The 27520-nt window shown below is 42.4% G+C and overlaps 1 protein-coding gene across 2 annotated transcripts in view; it reads left to right on the plus strand.

Annotated features, from left to right (window-relative positions):
• UBE3C (ubiquitin protein ligase E3C) overlaps positions 1-27520 on the plus strand; it is a 179469-nt gene that overhangs the window by 90893 nt on the left and 61056 nt on the right. For both annotated transcript variants that reach the window (XM_008162984.4, XM_065582755.1), the window contains 4 exons: positions 1906-2010; positions 3720-3807; positions 17058-17155; positions 23780-23912. In XM_008162984.4, the coding sequence (XP_008161206.1) occupies positions 1906-2010; positions 3720-3807; positions 17058-17155; positions 23780-23912 (424 nt within the window). The remainder of the gene's footprint in view (positions 1-1905; positions 2011-3719; positions 3808-17057; positions 17156-23779; positions 23913-27520) is intronic.

The following is a 27520-nucleotide window of genomic DNA, read 5'->3' on the forward strand; positions in this document are numbered from 1 at the left end:
GGACTCTAACCCCTTTATGGCGATCGCTTACCTTATTCAGGGACTCGAACCCCAAAGACCTGACCTCCCCAGGGACTCGAACCCCGAAGACCTGGATCCTACTCAACGGGTAGGTGGACATTGCTGGGTTTCTACGGGCTTCAGCTGGTTCACAGAACTCGCCTTATCGCCGATGCAGGGATCAGGTTACCGGGCAAGGCTCCTCGAAGCCAGAGGATGCGCGCTGCGTTGCTTCGGAGTCTGATCCCGCACCGGAGAGTCAGACGAGTCCCGGCGGAGTCGCCAAATTTGTCGGGGACTTTTTAACCCAGACGGCAAGGTTCGTTGTCTGACCGCAGAGTGAGAGACAGGCAACACCAGCAAGGTCCAATACAAGCTCTTTATTGAAGAGTGCACACAACAATAGAGAGCGGCCCGTCTCCAGAGAGAACCAGCCACGATTACAACAACTAGTGAGATTATATAGACAGTTCCATCGCGTCATAGTTAAGCAACTTAAAACCCCCAAACCCCCCTTTACTAGTTAAAAGCTTCTAATATTCATGCATATCTATGTTCTTTGACAGTACAAACAGTTCATGATTCCTCAGCAGCTTCTTATCAGCTTTTTCGTCATGCACTAGAAAGTAGGGAGTTAAGAACAGAAACAGGGAGTGAAGACTGCAAGTCTCCATATGTCCAAACAAACTGTTCCTAGTACATTTGGTACAAGAATACGGTCCCCCCCTTTATCTCATTCTTTGAAGCCCAAGCAGGCATGTCCTCATGTTTCACAGAGAGACAGGAATGGCCCAGCAACTACAGTTAGCCTAACTTTGGCTAAGATGGCCAAACAACCTGTTCTATACTCCATTTTCCTTGGACCTAACATTACTAAGTCATTTCAAATATTTGTACCTAGATTTGGGAGCAGGAGGGTTGTGATCAGGGGTGATATTTGTGGGTGAAAAAGGTATTGTAAAGGTACTGTTTGATTTGATATTTCTGAGTGGTTATTTTCTGGTTTTGGGGGGCTGCTGATGTGTCCTTTGTATTTTTTAAATTGTCAGAGGTGCCTAGTGCCCAGGATAAGTGTTTTCCCCAGCTTCCTCATTTTGTTATATAAATATATAAAAATGTCAGATTTTTGGGTTTACCTGTACTCTCATCCTCTTGGACCATCTGATATTGAAATGGCCTTACCGCTTTCTTGCTTAATTTTTGTCAAATATGTATGAATATATAAAATAATATTTTGGTGAGAAGATTGGAGTTATACAATTTCAAGACTAAATATAATTGATTTTATTTTTTTATATTAGGTCAGTATCTGGTATCTGTGAAAAATGTGTTTGGTGCTGGGGAGAGAAGAAGAAGTGGGGAATGTTCTTAAAAAACACTTTTTCTAATCTAAAATTGGAGCTGGCAGCCTGAGATGTATACTCAGTCTTAGGATATGGGACTGAGGTGATATGATATGCTTAATATAAAAATGTTTAAAAATCTTACACAAGGCTCAGGTACCTTGATAAGCACAGTATAAATACTTAGCATTAGGTCTTATTTTTAATAAATGATCTTACAGAAGGAAATTATTTTGTGCTGATGTGATTACTTTTAGCTTTCCTGACTTAGCATATAACTTTTTTATACGTTAGAGATACTCCTGTGATCTGCAGAAGGGGAAGCACTTTTCAGTAAACTAATTCTGGTGGTGATTTATGGCCAGATTTCAATTGCTTAATCCCGTCTTCTAAAGTATTTAGCAATGCTAATAATGTAGTGTTATTTAAGAGGGAAAATAACTTAACCTGACACACTATTACATGATTTCTTTAGATATTTGCTTTGAAGAATTGCCTTTCCTTTGCATGGCTTCATTTAGTGAACTAGTTTATATTTAATGGAACTGTTTCTGTCATCTAGGTCATCACTAATTTAGTGAAAATGTTGAAATCTAGAGACACAAGGAGAAATTTCTGTCCACCAAATCACTGGCTGTCAGAACAAGAAAACATTAAAGCAGATAAGGTAACAATAATGTTTCTTCACACAACATTTTAGATATTTAGCTTGAGTTTCCCCTTCTAGCCTGTATTTTATGAAATATATTTAAACTCCCAAATACAGGGAATCAGGTTTTCTTGGGAAAAAGAAATGACCTGCAGTGTATGCACTAGTAACAGCTAGTGCAAGACTAAATTATATGATGTTTTAATACATAGTCAGATATTTGCTGTGAGGTATGAGAAATACTTGAGTGTGGCATCGATATTGCACAGGAATTAACTTAGTTTAAAATCTAGACATATGTTGCTGTTCTCTGAAACATCTCTAGTTAGTCTTGCAACTAATCAGAAGAGGTTACATGTAGTCATATTATTAATTTGTAAAGTGGAACCTACTTACAGTGATCCTGGATGTAGTAATGTTCTATTTATAGTGAAAGGAGAATGCAAGTCCCAAATTGTCTCGATACATTACAGTGGGCAAATTACAATTTGGGTTATAGCGAGCCTCTTCTCACTATACGGAATATACATTATGGCAAGTATTACTTCATTGAAAGAAGATTTCTCTGAATTGTAGTGGAAGCAGTCAAGCTTTGCTTTTGAAATAAAAATGTTTATGCTTGATCTCACCCTAGAAGAGAACATAAGAACAGCCATACTGGGTCAGACTAAAGGTCCATTTAGCCCAGTATCCTGTCTTCCAACAGTGGACAATGTCACGTGCCCCAGAGGGAACGAACAGAACAGGCAATCATCAAGTGATCCATCCCCTGTTGCCCATTCCCAGCTTCTGGTAAACAGAGGCTAGGGACACCATCCCTGCCCATCCTGGCTAATAGCCATTGATGGACCTATTCTCCATGAACTTATCTTGTTCTTTTTTGAACCCTGTTATAGTGTTGCTCTGTACAACATCCTCTGGCAAGGAGTTCCACAGGTTCACTGTTCATTGTGTGGGGGAAAAAGAGACTTTATTTCCTTTAAAGTTTGAGCAAAATCATGTCTGTTGTCTCTGTTCTGTGTGTGTGTGTGTGTGTGTTAGAGATGGAATACTAATATGCCTGTGAGAAAATTTGCACAAGCATAACTGGAACAGTTGAAGGTTTGGATCTAAGAAACAAGCCAACTTTGAAGTAAACTGGTCTAGCAGTTTTAACTGTATAGCTCTTAGCAGCTGGTAGTATTGCTTGTGCACAATAAAAAAAATCTGTTTATTTTATGTGATCTACACACTTGAGACTTCCCAAAGTTTGAGATAATCTAAATTTCTGGTATGGTCCAGTTCTTCATGCTTGTTAAGATCTTGTGCCTGGATCTCTCTCAGAAATGCTGAAAGGAATGAGTTTTCATTTGACACTTAAAAAAACAAACTATATCTGAAGAATGTGTGTTAAGTACTGTAACTTACTTTATGTAATATACAGTAATCGGTAGTGTGAATTATACTGTATATTGTATTTCACCAGTGTTTTACGACCATATTTTACATCATAACCACAAGGAGGCAGAGTTAAGGCTTACCTTTCACCCTGTCACATCCTGATTTTCGAGTTCTTGATTTCTCTATCTTAACATTGCATTCACTCTAGTTTTAGTTGAATATTATTTTAATAACAATTTAGATTTTCAAACACAACTGTTTGGACTCATCAGCGTACTATTTAAAGCATGTATTTAGTTACATCTTTAATAGGAAATGCTTAACTACAAGGTTTATTAACTTATTAGGTTACACAGCTTTATGTGCCATCAGCCAGACATGTTTGGAGAGTCAGAAGAATGGGAAGAATAGGACCACTGCAGTCTACTTTGGATGGTAAGATACTGTGTCCACATCACTTTTGCCTTAGGAAGTAGAGCAATCTCACTTTGTCTCTCATAGATGGTGGTTACACTAAGGAAATATAGGTTTTTAAAATTCAGTTGAATAGTTCATGCTAACCATAGTGGTTCCTAATAGCAATGTAGTGTTTACGTTGTAATTTGCTCTCAGTTCCCTCACTTATTTAAAATGTGACTGACTGTGATGTAGAGTTAGACTAGTTTTATATTTTTTTAAATGCATAGAATTTTAACTTTTCTTCCTGAATGGAAGAAGAAGCTTCCCTTAAGCTTTCTGCTGCCATTCCTACTTATATCAATGATGATAAGGTGAAGAAATGATTAGGCTTGGTGTGTGTATACATAATCTATATATCAAAATATAAAATCAGACTATTGTATAATACATAAAAGCATCTCATTGTACTCTTATGTTCTATGATGGGAAATTCGTGTTTTAAAAAGCTACCTATTAATATATAAATATAACAGATGAGCTTTATTTGCCATAATACACCTCTACCCCGATATAACGCTGTCCTCGGGAGCCAAAAAATCTTACCATGTTATAGGTGAAACCACGTTATATCGAACTTGCTTTGATCTGCCAGAGCACACAGCCCCGCCCCCCTGGAGCGCTGCTTTACCGCGTTATATCCGAATTTGTGTTATATCGGGTCGCGTTATATTGGGGTAGAGGTGTATGTAAATATGAGGGAGAAACTTCACTGCATAATCAGCTGCTTTTCAAACCTTTGTATCTTCACTCCACTTCTTTTAGGATTTTATCCTGCTGCACTCAGGCAAAATGTTCACTAGGTCAATAATTTTGCTTAAGTGAAGATTTGAGAAAGTAATGGAGGATAGGGTCCTTAAACTTGAGGGAAGTTGGGAAGATAGGGCAGGAGAGGAGGACAGAGGAGATGCAGGGGAGGTGAAGAATGGCTGTTAGCTTCTGCCCTCTGCATCAGTCTCTTCACTTCAGCCTAACAGCACAGAAGAGAGAATATACAGAGTAAAAACTGTGGAAAGCACTCTGATGATACCATGAGTGTCCAATAGTTCCTGCTGAGGCTGCTGCTTGTGTCTGCTCCTGCCAGCTTGAATGTCTCAGACCCTTGGGATTTCTTACTTCCCCGAGTTCACATAGCTAGGGAAAGTGGGGGAAAAGGCAGCATAATACGTAATGCCCTCAGAGGGAATAAGAATCACATCTCTGCAGTTCTGGGTTTGGGAAGTTCTGTCGGAGGGAGTTATGATCTCAGCTTAACACTGGAATACAGACTGTCATTTCTGTCGAGTTGTCTGCCTCAAGAGTCATCCATGTTGTACAGGAGGTGCCAGATATGCCTCCAGGTGTTAACCTGGGTCCTGAGAAAGGAGGGGGGCACTTCCAACCCCTCGAGGGTCCCCCACCCCCAAGGAAACTCATGTAAATCCAACAGAAGGACTGTTTGAAGTGCTTCAGAGTGAGTAAACCTTTGAAGCAGAAGCTCAAGTTGGCCAAGATATCAAGTGCCAGGGCTCAGTGTTAGCCCTGCCTGAGTTGGCACAAACTCAGTTTTTCCCATGCCTTCGGCAAGCCCAGCAGGCTGCTTCACATAGAGACTACATCACCACTGAAGCCTAGGTATGCTGCTCTAGACATTTGGGTCACCAGTGCTTCCTGTTGGTGATATTGAGCTCTGGCTCATTGGACAAGGCAGAGCTTCCATGTGAGAGACCAAGGGAGGAGGTTCCAAAACAACCTCGCCTCATGCACCCCTTTCAAAGTTTCTAACTTCATATACCTCCGTATTGAGACCTTGAGATATTCCCCTCCTGAATTCATGCACTCGAAGGAGAGGAAGACTCCAGCATCAGGATATATTTGGCAATCGGCCCAGATTGCTCCTGGCCCTCTGTGGGTATGTCTACACTGTAATATAAGCCCAGGGTTAGTGGGATTCAAGTCAGCTTATCCCTGGGTTAGAGAACACAGGGCTTGAGCATCTACACTGATTGTTAACCCTAGATTAGGAATTTTCTAACTCAGGCTTGAACCTGGGGCTCTGGCATCCATACTGCAGCACACAGACCCTAGTCAAAGCAACCATATCCCAGACTCCTTAGCCCCCACCAAAATGTGGCCACCCTCTAGCCCTTTGTGGTGCACTGTAGGAAAATGTTACTCTCCATCCTGCACATTACAGGAAGTTTGAACAGCTCATCAACACAGCCTGCTGAGCAATCATTTTGATTAGTGCGTTTCCAGCTACTGGAGCCAGCAACATGAAGGAGGCACCTTCTGAAGAACTTCTGTTGCTTGTGTTTTCACTCCTGTGTCAGAAAATAGGCAGACATTCTGTAAGAAACAGGTGGACATTTTGGCAGCATTTTCTGACCCACCAAAGGCACCTGCCACAGTTTATGATGGAGGTGGAGGAGTACCCAGGAATGGCAGACTTGAATAGGCTGATTCTGCTCATTAACGCTTGGTTATAGCTGCTGATACCCCCTATGTCGACAGGTGCTTCTGGATCAGAGCCCACAAGCACAGACTGGTGGGATCATGGTCATGCAGACCTCGGATGACCAGCAGTGAGTCAGAACTTTCACATAGACAGCTATGTTTCTTGAGCTTTATGAGCAGCTAACCCCAACTCTCCAGCATAAAGACACATGCATGAGGCCACCCTTCCTGGGCCAGAAGCAGGTTGCTGTAGCCGTCTGGAAGCTGGCTACCCCACGCTGCTATAGGTCCATTGCCAACCAGTTTGGTGTTGGAAAGTCAACTGTGGGTAAAGTGGTGGCGGAGGTTTCTAAGGCAATCAGTCACATGTTTGACCCAAAGTGGAGGGCATAAAATATTCCTGAAGTAATTGCTGGCTTTCAGAGAATGGGGTTTCCAAACTGTGTTGTGTTGCCTGATTCTTTAAGTGGTTACTGATTCTATTAATATTTTCCAGTTAATACTAACTTAAAAAGCTGGGGTTGATGAGGTCTAGTCCCTGAATCAGACACAACAGAATTCAGGTTATCAAGTTCAGTATCTGGTTGGGAACCCTGAAGTGCACAGAGATGCCACTCACACTGAGGGCAAAGCTTTAAGCAGTTTTATTAGAACAATATAGAGAGAGACAAATGCTCCAAAACACACACAAATATAGCAGTAATATAATGTTAAAGGTAATCTCTTGTACCATTCTTCGCATCTACTCACACCCTTTCTTGGGGATCTGGTGGTAAAAGACAAGTGGTATCTACCCTGTCATGCCAAATGATGGTCCAGATTCTCCCCCTTACATGATGGTCTGGCCTATTATAGGGCCTGACAGTTGCCATGGATATTCATACAAATGCCCAGCCTCCTTTGTCCATATCTAACTTCCTCACCCTAGTAATGTTGCTGTGTCTTCGTTCTGTAGGTTCATATATTAATTATTTCAACTTATACAAGTCAATTTGTTGCCATGGCAAGTTCATGGTTAAGCATCTGCTAGTGTTTCTATAGTAAAATATCCAAGCCTAGTATCAGTTCAGTGTTCCTGCGGTTACCATATATCATTTTGTGCAAATTATCCCTTAAGCACAATGTTCCTAGGTCCCCAGAATTCAGGGCCACTGTTGAGCCACTAAATTATGCTACGGCTCATAGGCCTCAAAGCCTTATGCAAATTGCTTAATCTAATAGGATAGGCCCGTAGGTTTCTTGTATTTCTGCTAAATAAAATACAAAGCTAGCTCTATGGACTATAGCTGGGACTCAAGGAGCACATGAGTACATAAATTGCAAAGGATACTGCTACATTAATATGAAGATCCTTGTGGACCACAGAGGGTGATTTATGAACACCTTTGTGGGTTGCACTGGGAAAGTTCATGTTGCCAGGGTATTTTGCTGCTCAGGAGTCTAAATTCATGGACAGGCTGGGACACTATTCCCACCAAATGACATTGTCACAAACGGAGTTACTGTCCCCATCATTATTCTGGGGAGCTGCATATCTGCTTTGGCTTTGGCTTGTGAAACCACACTGATTTCAGAGGCCCTTGGCAAAAGGTGGTTTAATTACACTCTCAGCAGGTGCAGAATTGTTGTTGAAAATGCTTTTGGCAGATTGAAATCCCATTTGAAATGTTTACAGACCCATTTGGATTTCAGTGTTGTCAGTACTGCCCACATTACTATGCTCTTTGCAATCTTTGTGAAGCCAGAAGTGCACCATTTCCCCCCAAATGGAATCTATGACAGTGAGGGGCCGCTGAATTGCTACCCTCGATGCAGTTGGATGCATTCAGGCAACAGAAGTCAGGGATGCTTTGTGCTCCCACATTATGGACTTGCATGGCCCAATGGAAGAGAAGGAATAGTACCTTTATGAACATGCATGCTTGTTTGTGGCAGTGGTATGGAGACTCATTGATTGTGGGGAGGAGTGTGAAATTTTAGTGCCATGCAATGTACTAATGAATGACATGACCACTTATGAAATGGGAGGAGGGGAATTATTCACAGTATTACAGAATGATGTAAGAAAGTGATTGAAATCTGAATTGCTATAGATAACTGTATTGAGGGATAGTATTGTCATGCTAATTCCTAATTCATGATAATCTGTTTACCTTTATTATTTTGATTACATGATGTGAAGCAGTGATAGCAATAAACTTTCTTGATGAAATAAACTTTATTTATAAACGTGTATTAGAAAAGTACAACCGTCACCCATTTCCAGGGAGGCCAGCTGCCATTACCACACCAAAACATCAGTAACAACAGAATCTTACAGGAAAAAAATCAATAAAAACAAAGTACATGAACAAGTGTGAACAGTGAAACCACGTATGAGACGCATACCCCCTACTGTGGCATGTCCTCTGGCCACCCATTCTCCTTTCCCTTCTTTCCCCCTTTGCTGTGCATGTGGAACTGTGGGAGGGAGATGGAGACATCCACAATGGAAGGGGGTCAATATGGAGGGCTGCATGGGCAAGGTTGCCCTGCCCAGCCACTCATGGGGCCTGATTGCCTGGGCCACCCAGCCATTGAGGCTTCCGAGCTGCTTCTGGACCATAGCAAGGTAGCACACCGGGACTTAGATTGTGGTGTGGCTGATGCAGCAGGAGCTGCTGCTCTCACGGTCATTAGTGATATGAGCTTTTTCTGCTGAGCTCAATCCTATCTTAGCTACCATTCCTGTTCCAGGATCTGTGAAGCAGGTGCTTGATCCCATGCTAAAACTCTGTCCTCAAGCTGTGCAGCCAGTCTGAGCCTTGCCTCTCGGCAGGCCTTTCCTCTAACCACAAATCTCTGTCTTTGGTATGGCACCTGCTTGTTGGCCCTCTCTAGCACTTCAACCATAAGTTCATCACGAAATGTTCCTCCTTCTTTGAGTCATTGCACATGTCCATTCCTATGTAGGTATGTGCACGCCCCAAGCACAGTTGCTGGAAAATTTTCCTTCAGTGGTGTCCGTTGGCTTGGCTCTGGTGCCTTCTGGTGCGGCATGATCATAGCACTGGTATAAAGGGGTCAGCCGACCCCACATCCCCTCAGTTCCTTCTTACTGCTTGTGACTGTTGCCGGAACTTCCTCTTGTTCTTGCAAGTCCTCTGTGGACTGTATTGCCGTTCGTATATATTTTTCAGATTATTCATGTTTCCTCTGCTCCCAGTACTGAGCCAAGTCTCTTGCAACAAGGCTATGCCCCTGAGTGACCCGCACTCCAGTTGCCTGAAGTATTTGGGTGAAGCTCACAGTCGGTGCCATTGACTCTGGCCCTGACGCAGGCACTGGCAATTCCAGTCCTGGATGATGTCAGTACTTGGAGGGTCATTGTGATGGCAGCATTATTGCAATGCCATCCACACCAGAGGCTTTCACTGCAGCCAGGGACCTTTTCTTACTATTGGTGCCGCCCTCATCAGCAGTACAAGGGTTGGTGCCAGCGGACAGAAGGGAGCATGTGGCTGGCCATCAGTTACAGTTCAGTTCCAAAACCCATGCTGCTATCTAAAGGGAAGCCGGCCATGATGGCCCTGTCCTGGTCCTACTCTCCTTGGCACCTATCACCAGTACCAGTGGGATTCACTCCGGTGTGGTCGCAGGGCAGAGATTCCTCGTCATTGGAGTTGGAGGTGGAATCGTACTCCTCCTGTGCCAGAAGTCAACCTCAGCATATCTCCTGTCGGCCCTACCCAGTGGTGGATGCAAGCCACGCGATGCCTTTGAGTACTTGGCTCCCTGGCCACTGGCTGGTGCCTATGCAATGACCATTTTGGAACTCGTGGGCAGTTTTCCCTCCATGCAGAGACCCCAGTCAAGGCATTCCTTACGTGATGACAGTCCCTTATCCAGACTCTGGTACAGAGGCTGGTGCCAAGTACCAGGAGCTGGTACCGCGGGACCCATCCAGTGCAGAAGGTGAGGAGGAGTGCCTTCAGCCGATGTTGTCCCCCTCCCTTCCACACACACCCACCTGCCCATCAAGAGGCAATTTGGCTGTAGGAATTTTCCATAGCTCATTCAATTCACCTCAAGGCCTCCTTCCTGCCAAGAGCGCAGAATGGGCTGGCGGATTGCCTCAGCAGGTCTTTCTCCGATCACCACAAGTGGTCCCTTGAACCGGATCTAGTGAAGAACATTTTCCAGAAGTGGGGGACTCCCCAAGTAGACCCATTCGTGACCCAGTACAACAGGAAGTGTCATCAGCTCTGCTTCCTGCAGGGCCACAGCCTGGGATTGCTTACAGATGTCTTCCTACTTCTGTGGAAGGGTCACCTATACTCTGCATTCCCTCCTATTCCGCTCATACACAAGGTTCTGCAACAGATCAAATAATATTGAGTGCAGGTCATTCTGATAGCCTTGGCATGGCCCTCCCCCAGAATTGGTTCGTCACCCTGCTCGACCTCTCTGTGGTGACCCCCAGACCCCTTTGCACCCAGACCTAATCTCTCTGGACCACAGTCATCTGCTCCACCCAAACCTTGGCTTCCTCCACCTGATGGCCTGGAATCTCCATGGCTGAATCTGGGAGAGCCGGCCTGTTTGAAGCAAGCTTGACAGATCCTGTTAGGTAATAGGAAACCCTCTAACAGGGCCACTTACCTCACTAAGTGGAAGTGGTTCGCCCGCTGGGATGACCAGATGGAGGTCTTGCCGACAAGGTCATCGCTGCAGCTCATTCTGGACTACGTACTACACCTGAAACAGCGGAGTTTGGTTATCTTGTTGTTCAAGGTTCACCTGGCAGTGATACCAGCTTTTTCCCCTCAGGTTGATAACCGGTTCATGTTCTCTCACAAGATGTCCGTGTTTCTTTAAGGGCCACCAAGTATGAGAGCCCGTCCCTCCTTGGGATCTCAATCTGGTCTTATCAAAGCTTATGGGCTCACCATTAAAGCTGCTAGTATCATGTTCCTTGTTATACCTCTCCTGGAAAGTGGCCTTCTTAGTGGCCATCATTTCTGTTAGGAGGGTTTCAGAGATCCGTGCCCTCGCTTCGAAACTGCCATATATGGTTTTCTTTAAAGATAAGATGCAGTTGCATCCTCACCCCACATTTCTCCCAAAAGTGGTCTTCTTGCCAGTTTTCTACCCTTAGCTGCATGCAAACAGGAAAGAGCAGAAGCTTCACTCATTGGCTGTTAGATGTGCACTAGCATTCTACATAGAAAGGAACAAACCATTCCGGAAGTCCACCCAGCTATTTGTAGTGGTAGCAGGCAGGATGAAAGGAATTCCCATGTCTGCTCAGAGAATTTCCTCATGGATCATATCATGTATCCACACATGTTATGAACTAGGATAGGTGGGAGTGGAACACCCACTAACTGTTCACTCCACAAGCGCACAGGCGTTCTCAGCAGCATTTCTGGCAGAGGTTCCTATTCAGGACATTTGCAAAGCTGTAGTGCATACATTCTCTTTTCATTATGCCATCACCCAGCAGGCCAGGGATAATGTCAGATTTGGTTGAGCTGTGTTGCGGTCAGCAGGTCTGTGAACTCTGAGCCCACCACCTATTCAACTACTTGGGAGTCACTTATATTGGAATGGACATGTGCAATCACTCAAAGAAGAAAAAACGGTTACTAACCTTTAACTGTTGTTCTTTGAGACGTTGCACATGTCCATTCCAAAAACTGTCCTCCTACCCCGCCTATTGGAGTTGGCCGGAAAAAAGGAACTGAGGGGGCCTGGGGTCGGCCGGCCCCTTTAAACTGGCACTATGAGCTCATGGCACCAGAGAGCTCCAGAGCCGAAGCAATGGATACCATTGAGGGGAAAATTTCTGGCAACTGTGCTTGTGGCACGCACAAACCTACATTGGAATGCACATGTACAACACATCTTGAAGAACAACAGTTACAGAAGGTTAGTAACCAGTGTTTTTTTGTTTTTTGAACAGTATACAAATGTGGAGGTACTGCAGCCTGTAAAGGTCAAGGGGCCTGGAACAGGACAAGAAACAGAGGGTTGTTATCTCAAATAGCTCACTTGCAGGAGCACAGGAAAAATCCTTGTGGAATTTCAAGGACATAAACTGAACTTCAGTATATTGTGAGAAGGATGCTTCAGACCACAGAAGCTCCCTGGACGCAGCTTGGTTAATGGCAGCAAAAGAATTTCAGGCACGATGATAAGTTAAAAATGCAAAGCTGCTTTTTTGATTTTAGAAAATTGAAAAACTACTTGGATTAGGGAGGGAATGCTGCCATCAGTGGCTGTGCTACAAAAGCTTTTTCTATCATTTCAGGCCTTTTGCATTTTGGAGGACATAAGTTACTGTGGTGCCCAACTGGCAAAGGGAGATGTTACTCCAAACTGCTAGTGCGAAACTTGCAGTTTATGTAACAGAAGTGTTCAAATGTATAGTGACTGAACAGCACATCTGTGAGTGGAGTGGGCTGGTCAGCTACTGAGGTGGCCTTGGAAAATGCACCATTCCGCAAAATGTGACTACCTATCTGGAGTTCCTGCTACAGGAGAAGTTTGCAGCCATCAGTACCCAGGATTGGCTCAGAATTCATGAGGGAATCAACAGGATGCTGTGTTAGCTTCCACGCGGCTTAGCCTGCTGTGACTGCATGCAGACAGGCAGAACTCCACAGCCTTCCTCCATCCTGCCACCTCAGCACATTTCTGGACAAAATTTCAAACCACAGTTGTATTTGGGACAAATGATTTTTGTCCCTATGGACTGCATGGACTACCTCTAATTGAAATGGACTAGATTTGGAAATGGAACGCATTTCCACGCTCCCCCACCCCCATACAGTTCATTGTTTCAAGGCAGCTTGTTAGACTGCTGAACGTTTACAGAGTGACATACTTATACCCATGGCAATGTAAAGTAATTTTTAAGAAACAGGAATAACCTTAGCAAAAATCTGTGTCTTTCCAGTAAAAGTTCACTTTAAAGGTGTTTACTGTTTGCATTTCCTGGTCGCCATTTTGAACTTCATGTGGGAGGGAGGTGGGGGGGACGCCAAGGTACCAGTATAAAATCTGCCATTAGCAGATACATGCTGCTAGCTGGGGCTTCTCATAACTTATTGGTTCATAGAGCAGAAATCCCTCCCATTACTGTAGTAATAAACATTAAAATGGAGTCAGAAACTTATCGGGCTCAGGGGTGACTTCTGTCCATTCTGAGTCTGTTGCAGGCTCAGCAGCAGGTTGTTCCTCAAGGGTTGCATCAAACTGCTCCTCCAAGTGTGGACCCAGAATGTGCTGCTGCTGCTCATGTTCCAAAGCCTGCTCTGGGACCAGTTTCAGCAACACAGTGACTTCATAGTCCCCAATTGGTGCCTGCTGCTTGCTCCCATCAGTCTCCATGTTGGATTTAGAGGCCAGCAGGGTACCATCCCAGTCATCATGCACCACGGTTGGCTCTGTGCTTGGTGCAGTGTCCAGTACCAGGTCAAACGCCTCATTAAATGGGCATGGTTTTAGCAAGTTGCCTGAGGTGCAGTTCTGGTCCCTGGTTTTCTGGTAATTGTTCTAGAGCTGCTTAATCTGCTCCCTGCACTAGGCAGCTGCCAGTTTTTTTATGTGCTAGTATGCGTGGTCATTCCTGGTACTCTTTCTAAAGTCCACAGCTTTGCTGGCTTTGCACCAGAGATTTACCAAAATCAGGCTGTGTTCCCATGACCACTTTGCAAAAGGCTTGTTATGGTCGGTCTCCATTACAAACACAGAAGGCTCTCTGATGTGTGTTTGCAGCTTGGTAATCAGAAGACAATGGAAGTGTTAAGTGCTGACTCACTGAGCTGCAGCAGTACACCAAGGAGGGTGGTTGTTTGTTTTCAGTAGAGTAGATTCAAGATGCTTGGGATAGAGAGGACAAAAAAAGGTGGCCTATGGGATTTTGGGATGCTTTTTGGAAGACTCCCAGGACCTGAGTCCTGAGGGGCTCTTGTCTACACTGCAAAACAATAATGCTGAAACCCTGGGTCAAGGCTTGACCCGGGCTCAGGCCCTGCAGCCCTACAGGGTCCTGGGACCCTGGGTTAGTGTTATGTGTGTGTAGACGGAAGGAGTAAGTCTGACATTAAAGCCCACAGTATTGCATTAGAAGCATTGCTCTCATTCTCCGCCAGAAGGTAGTGGTGCTTTCGGCACAGTTGGAGCGCTTTTTGTGCCAAAGCAAGCACTGTGTCCTGGGAGTCAACTCTCAGTACAGGAAGCTCAGGTCTGTAAACTGGCACATCCTGTTACAGAAGCTCCACCTTGGTCTGAGTCAGTGTTTTTCCAAAGCACTTGTGACCAGAAGCATCAATACTGCTTTCAGCAAAAACAGAGTTTCAAGACACAATTATCCTTTTGCATCTTAACTCCACTAAATAACTATAGAAAATACAAAATGCAAAACTTAGGCCAAACTCTGATAGAAATGACCAAGACAATATTGTACCATGAGTCGTCGTTGTTAGCTTTATACAATGTTTGCTATGCCATTGGTAACTTTGCTTGTGACCCTCCATCCACCACCACGTCCATCCATATTGCCTAGAGAATTTATAGCTGCTTGTATGGGACAGACTGAATATCAGGGTGATGTGGACTACCCCTCCCCTTTGCAAGTGACCTGTCAAGGTCCAGGATAAGGCACGTGTGTGAGGAAACTCATGCTGCAGTTGCCTGTGCTGTCCTCCTCCTTTAGCTAGATAAAGTGCTTCAGCCTCCAGGGTTGTCAGTCTGGCACCCTTCATGACCACAAAATTCACTGACAAGAAGAAAGGTGTGATCAACGTGATTGTGTGAAAACAAGCATATAACAATATACGTATGATCTGTTTAATCCCACTTGACTCCATATGGGATAAAGTCAATTAATTTGAAAGTACTGCTGAATCACATATGGTAGTGTTTATTTGTGCTTTTTCATTTACTTAAATGGCAGACTCTTGAGTTATAAATGCACTGTGTATTGATGACTCCATCCAATATTTCTTTTTAAAGATGGAAACCTTGATGGAGAAATGCAGATAAAATTGACTAATTGACCAGAATAATTGAACTGTCGAAGTTGGATAGTGGTTTACCTTTGCTGTACATGCACTTTCTGTTTAAAATGCTTTTAACCCTTAGCTTAAGAGGCAGCATACATTGACTTTAATTAAAAATGTTTACTAAGAAACTAAGTAACCTCAAGGAAGCACTTTGTCAAAAATTCCAGGGGCTTGCAATGCTTAGATTTGCCAAAAGTGAATATTCATCAAGTATACTAATATGTGGGGTCATGTCACACTAAATCAGTACCTAAAATAACTCTACTTAAAAATGATTTGGGAAATTTAAAATACAGCACCCTTTGATAATGATCATTGATGTGGTGCCTAGCTGCAGAAGGGCAGCCAGGCATCACCACCCCATAAACAGATGCCAAAGGCAGGATTGCAAATGCCAGTGTAATCTCCTTGGCCCCATTAGTTACATGTACTATTTACTTCAGCTTTTTTTTTTTCCCCTACCTTGTCTGCAGACAGCCTGGCCTTGCCTCTGAGGCAGCTTTTTTTCTGGCTCTGATGATAAGCAAGAAAGTGAAAATGTCTGGGGCTTTATTATCTGGTATTCGGTCTGTAGCTAGATGAATCTCCATCGACACAATCAAGGAGGTTAATAAAGCCTATAGCATCTTGTGCTGGTTTCATGTCTTGCACTTGAATTCGTTTGCTGTAATATGAGGCATGTGCCTAGCTGACTTAATTTTCTTGCTATTAAATTAGGTTAAGATGATATACTTCAAGTATCCAAAACCCAAATGGGAACTATTTCTTAAATACCTCCTTATGGGATACACCTAGAAAGTTCCAAAAGAGTTGCATCATGGTTTGAGACTATCTTGGAGTGGAAGCCTTTTCCTTTAACTCCTTATGCTCTTTGGCTATTTTCTCCTTGCTGTTCACTCAAGCAGCTAATGTAGCTTTTTGATGTTCCCTTCACCTTTCCATGGGGACTGAAATTTAATTTGATCACAGGACAAATGTCTTTTTTTTGCACTTCCCAAGCCTATCGAAATAAATCAGTTGACTTAATTGCGTTTTGGCTGAGGCACTAGAGTGTCATGCCAAAATTGGTGTGCTGGTAGGGTGACCAGACGTCGTGTGCCCCGCGTCCTGACCGATCTTGTCCCGATATCCGCCGGCAGCGCTTTTTTTTTTTTTTTTTTTTGCCCTCAGTCCCCACCCCCACCCCTCCAATGTGTCTCGATTTTTTCTTTCCCCCATCTGGTCACCCTATGTGCTGGACAAAAACAGATTCTATGGTTGAAAGCGAAGTACACCAAATTACTGTGGGAAATGGAGCCCTTTGGTCAGTGTGATAGGGCCTTTGGCTGCAGCCTTAATGCAAATAATAATTACAACCTTCCCTTAATTAGCTGATAAGTTTCTAATATTTAAAATTTTATTTTTCTGTTGTATTAAACAACATTTAGAAAAGCAGAAAATAACATGATTTTTCTAAAGGAGATTAAAAAGCACAATAGCATATCATTTCTATATACATCTTGTCTGCAGTAAGTTTTAATTGCTCGATTTTCACTTTACCAGTAGAAACTGCAATATTTTAGGAAGGTAAGGCTCATAAGAAGCCAACTTACAGTTGGCTACTTCGCTTCCACTAAATCAATTGTCTTCATGTATGTCGTTTTTTGATTAAATGCAAATTACGAATTTATTTTTACAAGGTAAACACTATTAGAAAAGCAGCTTTTTACCAAAATTGATAAACTCTTTGTTCATATTTTTAAGTGGGTTTGGAGCCAGCACCTCTTTCTGTGTCTGAAGAACGACAACTTGCAATTCTGACGGAGCTACCTTTTGTAGTTCCTTTTGAGGAAAGAGTAAAGGTATTTAATTTTTTTAATTTTTGTGTATTTTGAGGATTTTACAGTAAATGTAATACAGTGAGTTCAACTATGTGGGGAATCAGGCCTCAGATCATCCCATCCCTCTATCCAGTGGAGAATCAGGCCACGCTGCTCCTGTTTGTCCCCAATATTTGCATGGCCACTACAATGCAGAAGATGCTGGGCAAGATTTACTGTTATGTCTTTCGATTTATTTTCCCTTTTTACAATGTTTTAGAATAGTTTTTCCTTACTTAGAAGGACAGACTATGCTAACCTCACTTGAGAAATGGTAACGCTGTATAATAAGCAAGCATAGGCCCAGATTCTGCAATTGGATCTATGTGGGTGGAGCTCTGCACCAATACTAAACCCCATTGCAGTTAGTGGAGCTCCAAGTAGATGCACAGTGCATGTACCTGGATCTTATTGCAGGATCCAAGATTCTCATATACAGTGTACTCATTAACCCAGTACAATATGAGTGAGAGTCATTTTGTGGAAATAATGCCCAGAAGTTAAGTTTCTGCATTCAATGGTAGTTGGACTTAAAGGAACACTTAATTACTGTATAGGCAAAATGTGACTTTCAATTCCATATATTGTTTATAATTGTTTATAATTTGATTATGAATGCATTCTGGATCTTAAGTGTATAATTTTGAGGGCCATGTTTTTTCAAATCCCACAAGATTTTTTTTTAATGCTACCATTGTGATGGTACCCCTAGAAACAATTTCTGAGCTGCTTCTGTTGGCTCTACAGCATCAGTTAATTAACAGACTATTCCCAGAATTGTGTTGGAATCATTGTGTACCAGCGCCATCAAGGAAATGAAAAATAGTTTCATGGGGGAAATAAATCAACGTTTACTGAAAGGACAGTGATAAATTTGGTAGAAAAAGAATGTGTATTTTTAGGCTTGTATCAGAGATTGGAAACAGTAGAGAATAAAAATTTATTTAAAACATATTCATATAGTATGGCAATATGATAATGCAAGTTCTGATAGGTATTTTTTTCAAACCATTCAACATCCTATTCTGATTAGATCACTTGAGATTATTGTTCATTGGCTTTCAGTATACATTCTGTACAGCTAGGACTTGAGTAACCCAGTCTGTTTGTTTGTGCATTTCCACTTACAGGATTAGCTCCTTTAGTGTTGAGCTGTGGAACTGTGTAACAAAGCCATGCCTCCTAAGGGTGCCAGAATGCTCTCACATTATGATGATCAGCTCTGTCCATATAAGGGAGTATTATCCCTACCCCCATGACCACTCCAGTTTCTTCTCTGCCACTGCTAAAAGCTAAATGGAACTACTCCTTGTGTCTGTGAGCTAATTAGCCTAATCTATCTTCTATAATTAGTTAGTTATTACACATGGTATAGTTAAGAGTAGTTGACCCTACTTGCCTTCATTTATCCTGCGGTTATGTTGGGTCCAAAAGTTGTGCATCTTGCTCAGCAATCTTTCTAGAGACAGATGCACATGTTGGGTGCCTAGTGTTCCTGAAAGGCTCACCGAGTGTGCCAGTGCCCAATTTGCCATGCCTTTACTCCTTGGTTGAGGAAGGGATAGCTCAGTGATTTGAGCATTGGCCTGCTAAACCTGGGGTTGTGAGTTCAGTCCTTAAGGGGGACATTTAGGGATCTGGGGCAAAATCAGTACTTGGTTCTGCTAGTGAAGGCAAGGGACTGGACTCGATGACCTTTCAAGGTCCCTTCCAGTTCTATGAGATACGTATATCTCCAGATATTATTATTATTGACAGACAGCTAAGACTGCTGGCTCACTAGGCTTCTTTGAGCCGTTAGCCAGACCATCCTAGTGCTCCCTCAGGAGTTTCAAGGTGTGCCTGTTTGCTGAGGCCTACTGTAAAGGGACCTTTGTGCAGCCCTCTTTGTTGGGGCTGAGGCAAACACTTACTGGAACTGACCCTCTGGCCCAGCACTATCCAGGACTGCAGGCTCTTGTCAAAACAGACTGCTCCATCACCTCAGTCTGCGATGACACTAAAGACTCCCTCACTGCCCTTGGAGTTGGCAAAGTTTGACATCACGAGAGAGAGTCACGCTTACAGATACCTTAGTGCCCCTGTTTTGGGGAAGAGAAAGGAAAAGAGGAAGTATTCTGATCTGCAGAAGGGGTCCAAGGAGGAGAACAAGGGAGGAAGCATTGTTTTCATTCTCCTCTGATTCATATAATTTTTGGAGACGCTTTACCAGTCTCAACACTGCCTCTAATACACACTCCTCCTCAGCTTGACGCCTCAATGCTGAGTGACTTAGACACCTCACTGGCATGCATGTCTCTAGCACCATTGACTTTCCTCTCTCATGGCTGAGGTTTGTTTATCAAAGCTTTTGGCTACACCTCTGCATTTTGACTCTGCACTTCAATATTCATTGCCATTATTGATCCAGAACATCATTCAGGAGCATGGGATTCCCTTGGAATTGAATATGCTAACTTCTCCAATTTGCTCCAGAAAGCCCAGCTGACTTCCCTCTCCAAAAACTCCATATGTTTGAAAGATCTTATGAAGGGACCTCTTCAATTATTAATGTGGCCCCACATTCAGGAGCCAGTGAAAGTTTTGCTCAATGCTGCCAAAACTAGCATGGCGCTAACTTCAGCACTAATGAGAATGTAGACACCAATGCCCCTTCCGGCACTGAAGCAGCTCAATCACGGCTTGAGAGTTTTCCTGACAGCTGACTCACCTCAGGCACCGCTACCTTCAAGAACACACTCATGTTTCATTTGGCACAGATACGACCAGCACTTATTGCCTCCTCAAGAAGATTGACAATGGGGAGGAGATGCCCAGAGGAAATGGAGCAATTTCCCATAGAGGAATTGAAGATGTACTATATTACTTGAAGATGAAATGGAGACTTTGTCCATCTCCCCTCCTGATGACCAGATATTATTTCAGGCGTTGATGGGGAGAATGGCTAATATCCTTCAGTTACAGAATGGAATTTCAGACAGTCTGATCCCCTTTTCAGCATCATGCAAGCACAGAAAAAAGACATTTGCTTTTCCTATTCTCCTGGGTTTACTCAATCCAGCAAAGGACGTTTGGCCTTATCCTCTGTCTTCACCATCAACACTAGATAGTGTCTCATCACACATCCAGTGCATGGCCATCCAAAATCTTGACAGATGAAAGAAGATGTGACAAAGCTGGTCTGTCGATGCTTAGCAGTGGTATGGGAAAAGAGCCCAATGCACAGGCGGCAAAGCTTCCCATGTGACTACAGGTCCAAACACCAGATGGAAGTTGAAGCATACTCTGCTTCCTGGCTCACCGGAGGGCCTCAGCCTGGGCTCTCTGATGGTTCGTTGAAGTGACTGCACCAGTCTTAACACAGCTTCTCCAAACAGAAAAATTATTGGCAGGATTTTCCCAATTGTCAGTGGGAATGCTGAATTTCTTGAGGACTTGCTTGACCTTATCGCTATATCAGAGGTTTGACCTTCCTCTGCATTGCAGGCAGTTCTTAGGTTGACCATAAAGCACAGCTTTCAGCAGATGATCTTGAGGCATGCACTCCACGTGTCCTAACTAGCAAAGCCTGTGAACGTTCAGCATAGACTGTAGTCCAGTTCTCTCAAGGGTCTTGTTATCGGTAATCCATCGGTACCATGTAACTCTAAGGATTTTTCTGAAACAGCGGAAGTGGAAACTGTTCAGTCTCCACTCCTGCTTGGAGTAGGTAAGCCTGTTTTCACAGACATAAAAGAGGGTACTAAGGACACAAGCCTGATAAACAGACACATTTGTATTCAGGTTAGCAACTTATTGTTCCAAATACATGACGTTAAGTTTGCCAAAGGTAACAGAAGCTTTGCTGATTCTATGTCAAGTTCCCTATCAAGTTAGGTGAGCTGGGAAGAATTGAGAATGGGAAGAATTGAGCCAAGATAGCAGAAGTGATCCACATTATTGACATAGATTTTAGGTGTAATGTTGGTACCTTGTGACATGACAACTGTTTTTTTTTTTATACTGATTACTGTGCCAAATGTGGTGCATGCATCAGAAAACGTTTTCACCATGGCCTGCAGTTCATCAGGTGAATTAGAGATGAATGCAGTGTCACCTGAGAGAGGCAGATCCTGAATAGTAAGCTGGATGACATGCTTTCTGCTCTGGAATTGTCTGATGTTAACCAAGCTGTCTTCCATCCTTGATTCAACTAGTACGCCAGGTGGATCATTTCCAAAGATGTACTTAAGAAGAATAGAGAAGAAAATGCCAAAGCCATTGGACGCTAAGACACAGCCTTGCTTCATACCAGTATTAATAGTAAACTTGGATGATCCAATGTACACAGTCTGAAAAGGAAGCTGATCTTGTTCCTGCAGGTGCTTCAACAACTTCATTGATGGTAGAGCAGAGAAAATTCACTCCTCCATCCCCTACTGTTACAGTCACCACAGATGCCTGCATTCTGGGTTGTGATGCATGTGGCCACTGGAACACCTGGGAATCCAGATTCTACATCAATGTATTGAAGAACCGGTCTGTAAGATGGGTTCTAAAGGCCTTGTGGCTGTCCATACATCGCATAGTCCAGGTGCTCACAGACAATACCGTGGCCATGTAGTGGATCAACAAATGGTGAGCACATTCTCAACTTCATCTATGGAGGCAAGGAAGCTATGGCTCTGATGTATTCATCATCACATTCACCCACTAGCAGCACACCTAGCAGAAGAGGAATGTAATATGCAGATGCACTCAGCATGAACTCTTATAACAAACACAAATGGTCCCTAAACTGGTCAGGAGTGTCTTCACTCTTACTCAGGTGGGGTCAACCTCTAATCAAAGTATTCATGTCTAGTCAGAATGCCAAATGGCATCTGTTCTGCACCAGGACTTAAAGTGAGAAGAAATCTTTATTGGATGCATTCCTTCTGTATTGAAGCAGTCATCTATGTCTTCCATCCCATTCCCGTGATACCCAGAATCATAAGGAAATCAGAGAGGACAGAACCAGTATCCTACTGATAGCACTAATGTGGCTTAGGCAACATTGATACACAGATCTTCTCCAGCTAATCAGAGAATCATCCGTTCATCTTCCTCTGCGCCCACCACCTCCTCTCTAAACAATAAAGGAGGATTTTTCACCAGAAGAGCCAAAGATAGTGAACACACAAGATCCATGGAAGTTATTAGTGTTCAAGCACTACTGTTAGTCATGAAAGAACTAAAATGGAACATGGTTTATGTGTTGGGTGAAAAGTAGTGGGTTAACCCCATCATGCGAAGGAGCCCCAGCAGTTTGAGTATCTCTTATATTTCAAATCACAAGGTTTAGCAATAGTTTCCATGAAGGTTTATTAAGCTGCTGTTTCTGCCTCTTACTGTTTTGTTAGACAAGTCTTTATTCTTTCATCCCACAGTCTCCAGGTTTCTTAAGAGATGGTTAATGCCTTTCCTAGCACACAAGGACCTTTCTGGCCAGGGATTTGACAAGGGTTTTAACTGTTGGTAGTTCTACTCTGTGAGCCCCTGTCTCAAGCTTCCATAGGTACCTGTCTATCAAAGCTGCATTTTTAATCGATATTACTTCTGCTAGGAGGGTTAACAAGCTCAGTGGCTTGCTGGCCTTTCTAACATTTACAGTAGTACATAAAGACAGTCATTTTGAGATCTCACCCAGCTTTATGCTGAAGGTGGTATCAACTTCCATCTGTTGCAGTATGTCTCCCTCCCTGTTTCCTTCTCCAGAAACCATGCTTACCCAGGGAGTCCAGTGTACATTGCTTAGATATGAAAAGGGCCCTGTGCTATGATCTGGACCGGACTAAGCCCTTAAAATACTCTAACATTGATTGTTGCCATAGGGAGAGGTGTAAGGCAGAACCATTTAGTAAACAATCCACCCCCCAACACCCCCCGGATTAAGAGGTGTATTGAGTATTCTTATACTTTAGCCAGAAAACCAGTACCACTTGTCTTAAAAACACACTCCATTAGGGCTATGGCGGACTCTCTAGCTTGTTTGAGACAGGTTCCTATTGTAGAGATTTGCCAAGCAGCAACACTGAGTTCTGGTCACATTTTCACTAAGTGTTATGAATTGGACTTGGCAAAGTAGTGCTACAGTCTATTTTTGCCTCTAAGTCCTTGCCTACCATCCTCTGTTGGGGGCACTGCTTGCTAATCTCCTATAAGTGAGGCAGCACAGAGGTCCTTGAACAAGGAAGGGTTACTTACTAGTAACTCTTGTTTTTTGAGAGTTGCCTCTGTACATTCAGAATACTCATCACATTCCCCCTCTGCCTTGAAGTTCTTTGTATGTCAGAATTTTGCCGGCTAGGCAGAAGCAACTGAGATGGTCAGGGTGTGCGGGGTGCACTCCATTAGGCAGATGGAATTCATTATGTTGTCTTAGCTCAAGAGTGCTCTCCCCCCCCCAAGCGGGTATGGCTTTGTTATGCAGTTCCATAAATGGCCACTAGAGGCACAAATCTCATACATGTGAATGCACAGATACAACTGTCGCAGAACAATAGTAACTAATAAGGTAACCCCTCTTTACTGAAAATGCAGATTTCAGTATGATTATTTGATTTCTTTTTCTATTCTTTTTACCAGATCTTTCAAAGACTGATCTATGCAGATAAACAGGAAGTTCAAGGAGATGGTCCATTTCTGGATGGAATTAATGTCACTATCCGAAGAAATTATATTTATGAAGATGCTTATGACAAACTTTCCCCTGAAAATGGTATGTTTGCATTGAAGTTCTACAGTATACTAAAAATAACATTGATTGAGTGTATAAATCTCACCATATAATTATATATTTGCCTTTACTCGGCTGGAAGGTTTAAAAAAAAAAAAAAAAGAAGCAGCAGTATCCCGAACTCTGAGATCCCTGGCACCTACAAGTGAGAGAGACGCAAAACTGAAGTGCTTCACAGCCCCATAATGTTTTAAACTCCACTAAATTTGAAGTAATCTTGGGCGGGGAGATCTGCCTTGCTAGATTTAAACTTTTATAACTTCAAAGCTACTAAATTAATCATCTTAAACACTGACTTTGGTAGATCTTTTTCATGCTTAAAAGGAAAGGAAAATGTACTGTATTTTATTGATTCTTTTCCGTCGGTTGCCTTAATATAGTCCTAATATTACTCTTTCTTGTAACTAGATAATTATAGTTGCTTCAGGGAAAATGTGGTACTGAAGGTTGGGTCTGTGGTGTATCCATGATAGCCTCTGTTTTAAGAAGAGGTACACAATATGGCAACATACGACAAGCACTCCTATATTATCTGATGTGTGATCCAATTGTTGATTATATTTGCTGTAGGAACAAAAGGTGAATTAACTTGTATATTTTTTGTGTGCATTTATTAACCGTTGGTGTGGTGGTGGTGGTTAAAAATGGATAAGTCACAGAACTGGTAGTTGAGACCTGAATTCTGTCCATGGCTGTCATATACTCAAGATGCATGTGCCCTTCGGCAAGTCACATAACTTCAGTGTGCCTTTGCAAAAATGGAGATACTAGAGTTCTGGGAGTATATGGTTAAAAAATTATTGAACTTTACAAACAGGAAAAGAAAGGAAGCAAAATATGAATTTTTCAAATGTTTTTTTTATTCAAAATTGTATTTTTTTTCAGCAAATAAATCTTGGGCCTGGGCTACACTAGCGGGGGGGATCGAACTAAGATACGCAACTTCAGCCACGCTATTCACGTAGCTGAAGTCGAAGTATCTTAGTTCAATTTACCTGGCCGTCCTCACGGCGGCGAGTCGACTGCCGCGGCTCCCCCGTCGACTCCGCTTACTCCTCCTGCCGAGGTAGAGTACAGGCGTCGAATCGCGGATAGATTTATTGTGTCCAGACGAGACGCGATAAATTGATCCCCGAATACTTGATCTGTAAATTGTTCAGACAGGCTGTTATGAATGTTCATAGTTCACACTGGGTTGATTATTACATAAGTCACAATTTTTTTTCTGACTAGGTAGCTTATGTAACTAATCAACATAGCATGAATTGTGAATTTTTACAAACATTTACAAACATAATTTAAAATTTGCTTTCAGCACGTGCTTGTTTATTCAAGCTTCAAGTGAGCTTTTTGCAAGTATTCACTCTGTTAAAGCTTCAGTTCTCATATGGTCACAGAATGCAAACAGGAAGGTTCAAGAACAGAGTCAAATCAAACTTTATTTTTGAATCTGAACTAATATTTACAGACTTTTTTCCCCACTCTTTGCTCCGCTCTATTACTTTATGCTCTTTTTTTAAAAGTGTTTTGAGTTCTGTGGATAAAAGGGCTAAGTAAGTCTACATATTATTGTTGCTTTCCCTTCCATACATGTATAACCTCTTTTCATTTTAAAGGTCATTGTGTATGTGTCAAACAAGACTAAAAGCCATTTACACTAAAGGGGTTCTAGTAATGGTATGAAGTTTTTCACTTCTAATTTACAAGCTCAGATTACTACATCAGAAGTGACCAAATGCTGTTACTGATGATGGCTGTTTGACCTATATGAAATGACTCAGTGGTCTTCATCCATTTCCAGATGGACAAGAGTCTCTATCCCCAAACTATCGTCACATGTATTATCAACTAACACACTTGTTGGTAATCTCGTTGAAGACACAGAATGAGCATGGAGTTTGAACTATCCTTTGACCCTTAGAGATGACCCCTCCATGCCAGATATAGATACATTCCAAACACAGAATAATTGTTTACATGCTGCTTATAGACTATTTTCCACATCCCACCTCACATTCCCTTCCCCCTTCTCTCTCTCTCTTTATATATATATACACACACACACATATTTAAATACTGTTCAGTTTCAGTCCAAACCCTGTACATGTGGAATCTGGTTTAATCAACAGCAGCTATAGTGGGTGATAAACATACATTATTTATTTATTTATTTCATTGTTTATTTTTGAGTCAGTATAGTTGTATGGAATAGTTCTAGTTAGATCCGGGGTGGTTCAGATACAGTGAGTAGTATAGAAAAGAAGAAATTCCTAGAAACTGTAACAGGGATAGTTTCAGGATCATAGACTGAATTGATTAAAATGGACCTGGAAGATTGAGTGAACATAGATGAGGTCTTAGAAGTGATCAATAGGAAAAGAGATCACAAAAGAGCAATGGGCATTGATTTTTGGAAAAAGGCAGCCGGTTTTTCCATATGCACTCAAGTAAAAGAGAATCATTATAAACTAATGCTTCAGTGGTACCTTACTCAGTCTAGATCATTTTAAAAAATAGGAGTGGAGTGGAATGGAATTGAGATTTTGGAGACAAAGACCCCTTTATATGTATTAGTAGGACTGCCTCAAGATCATGAGTGGCAAAGTCATGAATTATGCAGGCCACATCAAACAAGTGTTGATAAAATCCTTACCCCATACCACACCTACATGTATACTGTAGATGTCATCACATATATTGTGGAAAAACTATTTTAGAATTGTTTCAGTTTCTAAAAATTTTACTGGGACCACCTTTTTCCTCCACCTGTAAGCCAGATACATACTTACTGTCAGTCCAACTGTATAGGACTCACAGGAAGAGAGAAATTATAACTAATAATTTAAAAAAGCTCTGACTCAAAACATTTGCATATATAAAATGTAATACTTAATATCTTAATGAACTTCCTGACAAGTAATGTATGTCACTGAACCTGAGAAGTTCCTCTTCTCAGTGGTATAACGCTCCCTTTTCTATTGCTGAATAATCATAAGGTATTGGACTTTACAGCTGTCATTGGTACCGAGCTGAACCTTGCCGATTCTGTGTCTCAGGCCAGTATGATTTTTGTGGAAGAGGGCATTCTGTAGTGGGAGAAAGCAGAAAACATTTTTCTGACTAGTGGATTTTTTTTAAAGTAGCTGAGTGAAGTTGCTCAGAGAATAGGAATATTAGCAGTGGTTCTGGTGAGATGGACTATTGGGCAGAATGCATGTAAAGCTGGCATTTATTACAAGATACTTCAATTTAATCCCATGAATTTTACCTACAAATATGATGTGCTATATACAGTACGTATTGCAATGGAATAAAGTTTATCAGCATTTGTTTGGTATTGGTCACATTGATCAACAACAGAGTGACAGGAGTTGGCCCAAACAAATACTGATAAAAAAGTTTATATCCTCCTTCCCACTTGATTGTGCTTCATATATACGCTATATGTTTCATAGAAAAATGTTGTCTGAAATCTTCTAGAGGGGAAAAAATAAATGGGTACTATATTTTGTACCCTCCCTTGTAAAGCCCGGCTCCCTAAATACCCTGAGCCCAACTTTCCACAGTTCTGAGGGACAGAGGAATTACAG

Source organism: Chrysemys picta, chromosome 2 (assembly GCF_011386835.1).
Source record: "Chrysemys picta bellii isolate R12L10 chromosome 2, ASM1138683v2, whole genome shotgun sequence".
Classification (NCBI taxonomy): Eukaryota; Metazoa; Chordata; order Testudines; family Emydidae; genus Chrysemys; species Chrysemys picta.